The following is a 9,832-nucleotide window of genomic DNA, read 5'->3' on the forward strand; positions in this document are numbered from 1 at the left end:
GAGAGTATGGTGGATTGGCTCGAATTCCGTTCCGCCCATTACGACCTTTGAATAATTTTACAATGCCTTACTATGGTCAGTCCTATGAAATAATAATATACTAGCTTATAGACGGACAAAACGTGCAAGAGATAAGAGCATCTTAAAGTCTTAAACGAAGATTCAGCAAGATAGAAAAGGAAAGCGAACCTATTGTTACTGTAATGATTTTGTCTGACAAGTCGTAACCAGTTAACCACGCTTGAAATTAGCACCTTAGTATTTTCAGTTTTGAACTAGCGAACCACTAGCTAACGAACACATTGCTAAATCAAAATTGGTCACGATACTGCGGCTATCAGGTCAAAGGTCTATGATTTGTCCCCAATCGATTAAGTTGGCTAGGCATTTTATTTATTTGTTATGGTTGGCCAACAGGTAGACTTAAACTCAGTGGCGTAGCGTGCCTTGGAGGGGCCCCGTATAAAAATTTGCTTGCGTCACTTTTTCCAAAACTTTTGCTAGCAATTCAAATGAAATATACACTCTCCTTGCCTTTTTTTCGGCAAGAAACAAAAGTTTTGATAAATTTTTGCTTACGCACGTTATTCTATCAAGATCATCTTGCAACAAATGTGAATCTAAGGGACTAATAATAATTTTGAAAGTTTAAGATCGTCAGCGAGAGAAAAGAATTTGGAATGCAGTATAGCGGCAACCAACCTAATGTTGTTAGTGCTACTAGCCAGTGCTATTTGCCACAAACTACTACTTTTTCCAACCTACCACTTAAATACGAAGGAAACCATTACAAGAGACTGCCATGGACACCTAAATTATATAAATTGTTATTATCAAAAGATATTATGAAAAGGGACGATCATACGGGGATCTGTGGTTGAGAATACAGACATGATCAGCAAAACTGATAGCGTGATAGAGATACGCCATTTTTGTTGCATTTTTGCTAATACATCCCGAAGTCCACGTGACGCACAACCGCCGAACATATATAGAAGTCAGCCCAAATTAATCTGATGGCAAATAAAATGCTGATCGGATCCAGCTAACTACATGCCTATTACTAACGAAGTGTGCTCTTAAATAGATCACCAGTTTATAAATGTTGATCGCCTGTTTATATGCTGGTGACAAATATGTGTTACGAGGACGGTGACCCCGCCATCTCTCAAAAATTATGTAAACACTGACATTCTCCATTTGAACCACATCCATAACTGAAATTTTCTAAGAAAATCAAAGAGCTTCTTAATATAATAATTATTAGAGACATTTAATTAATTAGAGACATGTGGTGTGTACTTGTCGTTACTTTGGTAAGAATAAATCAATTAATAATAATAATGGTATCAAACAATTATAATATTTAAAATTCGCTGGCTCTTCTAACTTCTGGCTCAACTAATATTCATGAACCTAGATTACTAACGTAGACGTTTATTAGTTGTGGTTAGGTCATAGAATTTGTCATTTCATGATATGGCCGATTTATAATAACAGACAATAAAAACTGTTTAAATAGAACAAAATCAAGTAGATTTTTGGATTGAATTTAGAGTATTTTCCATGCGTATAATATGATCACATTAGGAAGATGAAGATTAAATGTAAATATCATAAGTTTTATGCTGATATTTCAAACAACAGTAGACAATATTGACTTATAAGATAAAACATTTAAAAAAAATTTTCTTTATTTGGAATTTTAGGATCTTGCCATGACATCTTAATATATATATATTTCTTTTGTGCGTCTGGTTGTAACTAAACTGCTCCTAAACGGCTGGACCGATTTTAATGAAACTTTCTGTGTGTCTTCAGGTGGGGTCGGGAATGGTTTAGATTTATAATTGAACTTCCTCCTAAACGGCTGGACCGATTTTGATGATTTTTTTGTGTGTTCCAGTGAATTTGAGATTGGTGTGTGTCTTCAGGTGGATTCGAGAATGGTTTAGATTCACAATTGAACTACCTGCTAAACGGCTGGACCGATTTTGATGATTTTTGGGTGTTCCAGTGAATTTGAGATTGGTTTAGATATTTAATTCCGTCCATATAATATAATTCTCCTGCTCATGTGTATGTTAGTGAGCTCCTCCTAACGGCTGGACCGGTTTTTCAAATTAAAGACGAGTATAAAGGACAACGTCTGTCGGGTCCACTAGTATTATATAATTATCTGACTAGCAACACGGTGCCACATTACTTGTAAAATTAATCCGGGAATCGTTATTTTTAGTTGTTATAAGGGAAAAAGTGTTGTTAGAAATAACGCACCATGCAACGGAACGTGTGGGACTATACATAGTCTGGCCAGAAATACTGTTACAATTTAAAAATAAACAAAATATACATTTGAATTTGGAATCTGTCATTTTTATATTATGATTGTTCATTGAGTTTTCTCATTTTGGCGCCAAAACATTGTACAATATTTTGCGATATTAAAATAGAGTGGGGTGATAAAGAGAACCGAATCGCTGTGATTGCATTACACAAAGTAGGTATGGAGTCAAATGCAATTTCTAAAACTCTCCATACGCTTGGTATTAGTAAAATGGCTTCGTACGAAAAAGGCGGACAAAGCAGTAAGGGAAAGAAATAGAAGAAATTCTGTCCGAAAGTAAAAGATTTTATATCGGGAGATGAAGATAGTACCTAGAACCATGTCGCGTATTCTAAAAGATGACTCAGAACTTGCAGCCTATAAGAGACGTACTGGTCATTTCTTAACTGATAATTTAAAAAATAATAGGGTGGTAAAATCGAAACAACTACTGAAGCGATACGCAAAGGGAGGTCATAGAAAAATTTTGTTTACGGATCAGAAAATTTATACAACTGAGCAACATTTTAACAAACAAAATGACCGTATTTCTGCTCAAAGCCCTAAGGAAGCTTCCCAATTAGTCGACAGAATTCAACTATCCTAGTAGAAGTTGGTAGCTATGAAGGAGTGACTGAAGCATACTTTTGTGAAAAATGTATCAAAACATCCGCACAAGTGTATCAAGATACCATTATTGACAAGGTAGTGAAGCCCCTTAACAAAACCATGTTCAATACCCAAGAATGTTTCTTCCAGCAAGAATCGGCGCCGGGTCATAAAGCTCGGTTGGAAACGACGCAGTCTTGGTTGGAAACGATCGTTTCGGACTTCATCAGAGCTGAAGACTGGCCGTCGTTTAGTCCCGATCTTAATCCGCTGGATTTTGATTTATGGTCAGTTTTAGAGAGTACGGATTCCTCGAAACGCCATGGTAATTTGGAGTCCCTAAAACAATCCGTACGATTGGCAGTGAAGAATTTTCCCATGGAAAGAGGCGTGACTGTATTGCAGCCAATTTGCAAATTTCTTTGCTTCAGTATTTATAGCAACACTAGGTATATTATTATATCCAATTATTATTATCCGTTATACAGAACCGTGCGTATGCTTAATTTTAAAAGTTCCATAAAAAATAATATTTAAGATCTATCAAGGAGTTAAGAGAACGAATAGACTGATTGTACCTTGGAAGTGCTTTCTGCTTATAAACACTTGCCTCTCCTTAATACTAAAAAGGAAATGAGACAAATGATATTATAGTTCTGATGTGGCGCGGAAATGAAAAAGCATGCTGTTTTCAAATACAACTGTACGTTCCGCATTTATGAACAAAAAGTATGTTTTATCTCCCATTTGTACTGTATTCGCCCAAATGTATTAAAACACGTTGAGAAACTTGAAAATGGTACGAAATTGTAAGTATGGCAAGTTCAAGTGTTTGCTAGTTTCCGAATGGGTTCTCCGACACAGCCATCTCTGATCTCCACACGTCCTCGTGAGTGAAATCTGCAAAGACAACATTCTCACAGTATCTTGCTCGGTCATACTGACTCTTTTTTCATCATATCAACCATTTTTAGGTCGTTACTAAAACAATCTAAAGTCATCATTTATCACAATCTATCTCAGCGTAAACTCAAGTTTAAAAAAAAAGAAAAGCACACAATCAATTAGCTTATATCGTATGTAAATCAATGCCAGGATAATGATCTCTATTAGTTACCCATGAGAGATATTATTATTTTGCCAATTAGCGCCGTTCCAACGGCTCATCTTTTTTTCGCACCATAGAAATCAAGGATAGCTCTACATGTTTATTTTTTACATAGGACAGACGTCACCTACTATTTAATCATAAACCGCCCCGTCCCAGGTTATGCTCCAGGAATAGGTCTTACGCTTAGTGCAGCCTCTCAACCAGACCGCTGAAACTACGTTTCTTGCTATGTCACGGCTAAGTACCACAAACCCGAACATCAGCGTGAAGGAGAGACTAACCGAAGGATACAAACTCAGCTGGCCTATCTGGTAGGCGCTCAACCGCCTCAGAGCAGGGGTGGGGAAGTCTACGAAGACATGATACGCAGTGCATGTGAGGTCATCCGAGACGGACCATTACGCACATGACTGGGTGTCCTGCTAGCCTCACAACCAGCACGAGGCTACTGACCGAACTATCGCGGTTGCGGCTTTTTGAGCTGCTCGTATTTCAGGAGACCGTCGACACGAGAAAAAGAAGACCAATATTTAAATCGTCACATACTTCTGACCCAAATAATTCTGACGAAACTTTTGAAAAAATAAATTTTTAACCAAATGCTCACTTTAACACTTATAAGATACTTCATAGAAAATAATTTGGCTTTACAAGGGTATGCTCAACTACGGATGCAGGTGTGTAGCTAATCAAGAATATCTTTGGAGCCTGGGAGGAATCACAGAATGCACTTGGTATCTTCTGTGATTTATCTAAGGCTTTCATTGTGTTCAATATTTAACGCTGAAGAAGAAGCTATGTCATTATGGTATAAAACGATCTGCGCTGAATCTTCTGAACTCATATTTAAATAAAAGAACTAGAACGTCGATGAGAATGACAGGACATTTCCTGGGACTCCTCTTGGTATGAGGGTACCACGAAGGTCTACTCGACCGTTCCTCTTCCATAAATGATCTACTAACCTATTAGAAAAAAACACAAGGTAGTATTGTTTTTCGCATGACACTTCACTCATATTCAAAGTGAAAAGAGACCAAGTATTATATGAAGAAAACGCCAAAAACCTACTACCTGTTAAATAGTCATAAAAGTAAATATTTTAAATTTACCGTGCAAAATGTAAAAAATGTAGATGCGTATGTTTTGTTAAACGGAGAGGTCGTAAAACCGGTGGAATTCGCTATATTTCTTGGCATTACTCTAGATTCAAAATTGCAATGCTTAGTTTTGCACCATATGCGGTTAAAATAATAGACAGTTAACTGACATAGACACGAAGTTAACTTATTATGTCTTATGGTATATTGTTATGGGGCAGTACAGCCGATATTAATACCATATTTGTGCTGCAGAAAAGGGGAATTCGCGCTATTTATAACCTAGGTCCTGAAGAATCATTAAGTTGTGTCTACTACTCGATTGGGTCGAGTTGTAAGTCTTTTTTTGGGCGATTTATACCGAAACTTTAGAAACATGATCCCAGAAAATGCACAAAACAATTAATATTGTGTTTGAAATTCGAAATTTAAAAGAATTTATAAAAAACGTTTGTGTGGTAAAGGTTACTATAACATGAATGATTTATTCTTGTCGCGTATTGTATATTTGCTAGTCTCTTTTTACACATAAAATCTTTTTATTTAAAATACACAAATTTTCTATTGGGAATATAGACGTGTCCTCTGACACGCACAAATTATTATTTTGTTGCAGCAAGGCCTCTCCAATACACAATTGCTGTATGTCTAGCTTTATTGAAGTAAAACTTCTTTAGGCGCGACTTGGGGGTAACTCGGAATTTTTTTCTGTCGGAAGTAACGCTCAGTACAAAAGTCAATTGAAAGAATTTTTTAAGCCATTATAATTTAATGGTTTTAAAAAATATTTCAAATTGTTCAGTAACATTTTTTTAAAATCTCCAGGTGTATAATTTGTTTATTTATTACTACAATGCAGACATTTGTGACATTCGCTAATTTGTTTTTGGTTTCTTCGCCCATTATAAGGACAGGCGAAGGGTTCGAGCTCATACAACCATAATTTAACCTTGAACTTCTTACTATCAATTATTTTATTTAATAAGTGAAAATTTTAAAATGTGCGAATAGTATCATTAAATTATAAATAGAATATAAAATGAAAATAATAATCTGTCAAATAAAATGGCGGAATCCCAGGAACATTTTACCCTTTCATCAATAAGAATAAAAGAGAAAATCAAGAATCTGATAATGACTTGACCTGTAAAATAAGTGTTTATTATCTGACGAATAATTATATCAAAACATTAATATAGCATTCTTTGTAAAATATATAAAATCTCACTTGACAAAATAATATTAATATATATTTAATAAAAGCATTGTTTTATTTTAGGTAGAGAAAATGCCAACTTTGCTCAAAGATGTAGTTATATCGTCAGCGTTTCCGAGAAAAAAATCTAACAATGTTTTTAGCTCTTTAGTAATACGTGAGTGCTTAGTTGGTAACACGGCTTCATTTAATGTATATATCATTTAATATATTTATGTATCTGTTAATTATTCCTAAAGTTACCTAATTATTATTAAGTTTTACTTGAACCGGGCGTCAAGGTTAGTCACACATACTTGTTTTATGTCTAATACCCTATTTACATTTATTATAATCTGAATCACCTTTTAAACTTTTTCTATTAAAATTCATGGCCAGCAATATGTGCTTTTCAGTATAAAAATTTACAATAGTGTTCGCGTTTTTATGCGCTTCAAATAAGTATGAAATAGCCGTTTGGGTACTGAATAAATAAAACATTATTTTTATGTGAGTTAATATATCTAACATTCGAAATTCAAATAGTACGGATTAGCTAGAAGTGCAAAACTTTAACGTCCGTTCCCAATATACTATCTTCAGTAATTCAATCACGGCCATACCCAAAATTCAGTCTATCTCTTACTTGAGATAAAAATGGTATCGTTGACTTTTCTGTCCCAATAAACTTACCTTTCGACGGTAACTCACCTTATCCGTACACGCAGTCTTTCAATGGGCCGATGTATAGCTTACCAGCGATATAAAGTTTGTATGGAAATTGCAAGTCACGCGTCCCAATATGAGGCGATAACAATGACTTATCGGGACAGTAGAAGGTAGTAATTTATCTCTATCTATAGATAGTATATTGGGAACGGCCGTAAGTCTATAGTTAAAACCGTAAAATTAATATCAAATTTGAACCATGTTGTATATATAGGCATTATATTATCAATATGCTGTGTCAATATTGTCACAGGTGTGAAACACGCGCGTCGATGATAAATAATAATTATGTTTTAATTCAAGACGTAATTTTGTGTGCAAAGCCCGTATCTTAGTGCGAAGCTGAACCTTAAAATGAAAGTGTTATATATATTATGGAGTTTACTCTTAGTGCAAGTAAGTACCTATCTAGCTTAAAGAGGAATGTAAAAAAAAATACTTAAAAATCCCTGTAGGACTGGATACTACCCATGCATCTTTTCTGAAGACACACACAAGATATAGGTTTATGAATACCTATTTGGTCTCAACAATAACAGTAACATTGGTGTATTCCTAACGTGACCATTCATTGTTTTGCCAGAGCGGAACATCTGGGGAAAATAAGAAATTTTAGTGTGTTACAATTTTTTTATATTATAAGATACGAATAATACAAATTAACATTGGTCCTAAACACAAAATAGTCAGGTAGGCATAGCTGACTAAGCCCCAGTAGTAGTAGGCGTGACTCCCAAGTCGTATTTTTGTATTTGCCGGCTGAACAAATTTGTTTATAAAATCGGGTCGTCTTCCCGTGCGAATCTGAATTCCCGTAAGGAGCGCCCGTGCCCGTTATAACAGACCTTTAGGGTAAGCCCTCATTCTTGAAAAATCTTATACTGGCACCAAACATCTCTTTCAATCTCTTATTCTTCGTAAATCTGGCCTCAATGAGTAGGTACATCGACAAACTGTAAGGCGTAATTCTGTGTCGTAAATGCGTAATGACTCAGATAATAATATTATAATATGTTGATTGTTAATATCGACTACTCTGTTCTTAATTTTTAAATGATGATACAACCACCGTTAGCGGATTCCTTGGTGACTACACTCTGCTCAAAATGTGATGTTTGTAATACTCGGGGCAAGGCTTGATGACGAGCTATAAGTAAGTGTGGCGGACACAATAGTTCAATTCTGGACGCGGTGTTACTAGGACTCATTAGGACTAGTTAAATAGCCACCCTCTTCAAATAATAATAATAACGTTTCGGATGCTCTTAGGTACATAACGTACTTAGGTACATAATTTTTTCTATAAACCAACTACCACAACAACTCTTACCTGCGTAAATGATTTCATATTCTAATTTAAACATCTACTTTGGGAGTAGAGCGTGGTTTCCATAAACTTCCTATAACAGATTTCTTTTCAATTATTCAATAATGAATGATTGTGTTATTACAGATATCAGCACGGTCATTTCACGATGAGCTACATAGCGCCATACATTCAGTCGAGCGAGGTTTCGGTCATCTATTAAGTGACGTTGTTGTTGACGTGACAGACACACTCCACTGCACAATATCCGCCGTTGAACATGTACTGGTCCTCAATGGCCTTATGAGGAATAAATCTATCTACAGTGACAAGTGCAGGCATGTACCACCAAGAGTAGACCTTAATGTGCCTGATGATGATAATCCTCTTACAAAATTTTATCGGACCAGAGAGGAAATTGAAAATAGAGGTAGCGATAGAGGTGGCAAGATACATGAATCTATTTTTAAGCTCAATAAAACATTATCAGATGCATTTGATAAACATTCATCGAGGCATAAAATTGATGACATATCAAAAGTACTTAAAGATGAAACAGATCAGCTAAATAAAGTTAGCAATATTCTGAGAAATGAATTGCATAGCATTTCTAGAAATGTGAAAAGCAACTACGATGATTATTCGCCGACACACCGAGCATTGTCAGAGATGGAAGGGATAGAAAATTCTGAAAATAATGCGCCTCCGGAAAATTATGACTTAAGAAAATCTCGAGTGGATATTCCTTATAAAAATACAAACGAAGATACAGTTGGTTCCAATTCTCATAAAATAAAGAATCTATTTGATGAGACAGAAAATTCTAACAAAATTTTATTAGCAGACGTGAAACACAATTTTGAGTCTATAAGGGATGGCGTGGGAAACTATGAGCAAGACTTCCCAAGAAAGATTAACGATGAAACCAACATTATTCAAAAAGAAAAAAATAAGTTACAGGAGCAAGATACCATTTTTAATATAAATAATTATGAAGACAATATGTTCTCACCGTTTTTCGATCCAGATGAGTATAGCGAACCTCGAAAAAAAGTTTATCACGATGCACTAAGTATAATTCAAGGTAGTCAACATAACGACAGAGTTCTAAATGATTTGTTTAAAACTTCACATGCCGCTTCAGATGTGTTCGCCGCCGATCCAGATGTGATGAAATTTTAAAATATTCATCTTACCTACGCAACAGGCTTAACATATCATTATCTAAAATAAATGCATTGATTATTCGTTACCTAATTTCATTATTTGAAGATTTAACATCCTTGCTTTTTGACTATATTTATTATTTATGCAAGTATTATGTCGTACCACAGATAAATTAGAGAAACCCGATAATTCTTAAGGTTTACCAAAGTTATGTCTGCATAAGAAGACGCTTCAAATTCCAGTTCAACCATATTAACAACAGTTACGTCTAGTCTGGCCAGTTCTGCTA

The 9,832-nt window shown here is 35.2% G+C and overlaps 1 protein-coding gene across 1 annotated transcript; it reads left to right on the plus strand.

Moving 5' to 3' along the window:
* Nucleotides 1-7,319: 7,319 nt before the first annotated feature.
* On the plus strand, nucleotides 7,320-9,628 carry LOC126979947 (uncharacterized). Its single transcript, XM_050829546.1, has 2 exons — nucleotides 7,320-7,466; nucleotides 8,524-9,628. The coding sequence occupies exons 1-2, from the start codon at nucleotides 7,425-7,427 to the stop codon at nucleotides 9,556-9,558; spliced, it is 1,077 nt and encodes a 358-aa protein (XP_050685503.1). The 5' UTR covers nucleotides 7,320-7,424; the 3' UTR covers nucleotides 9,559-9,628.
* The last annotated feature ends 204 nt before the right edge of the window (nucleotides 9,629-9,832 follow it).

Source organism: Leptidea sinapis, chromosome 1 (assembly GCF_905404315.1).
Source record: "Leptidea sinapis chromosome 1, ilLepSina1.1, whole genome shotgun sequence".
Classification (NCBI taxonomy): Eukaryota; Metazoa; Arthropoda; class Insecta; order Lepidoptera; family Pieridae; genus Leptidea; species Leptidea sinapis.

Bases quoted from the DNA above. Each gene is read 5' to 3' on its own strand.
- LOC126979947 (XM_050829546.1), top strand. From the start codon at position 7,425: ATGAAAGTGTTATATATATTATGGAGTTTACTCTTAGTGCAA. The intron at 7,467-8,523 runs GTAAGTACCTAT...GTGTTATTACAG, and splicing joins GGAGTTTACTCTTAGTGCAA to ATATCAGCACGGTCATTTCA.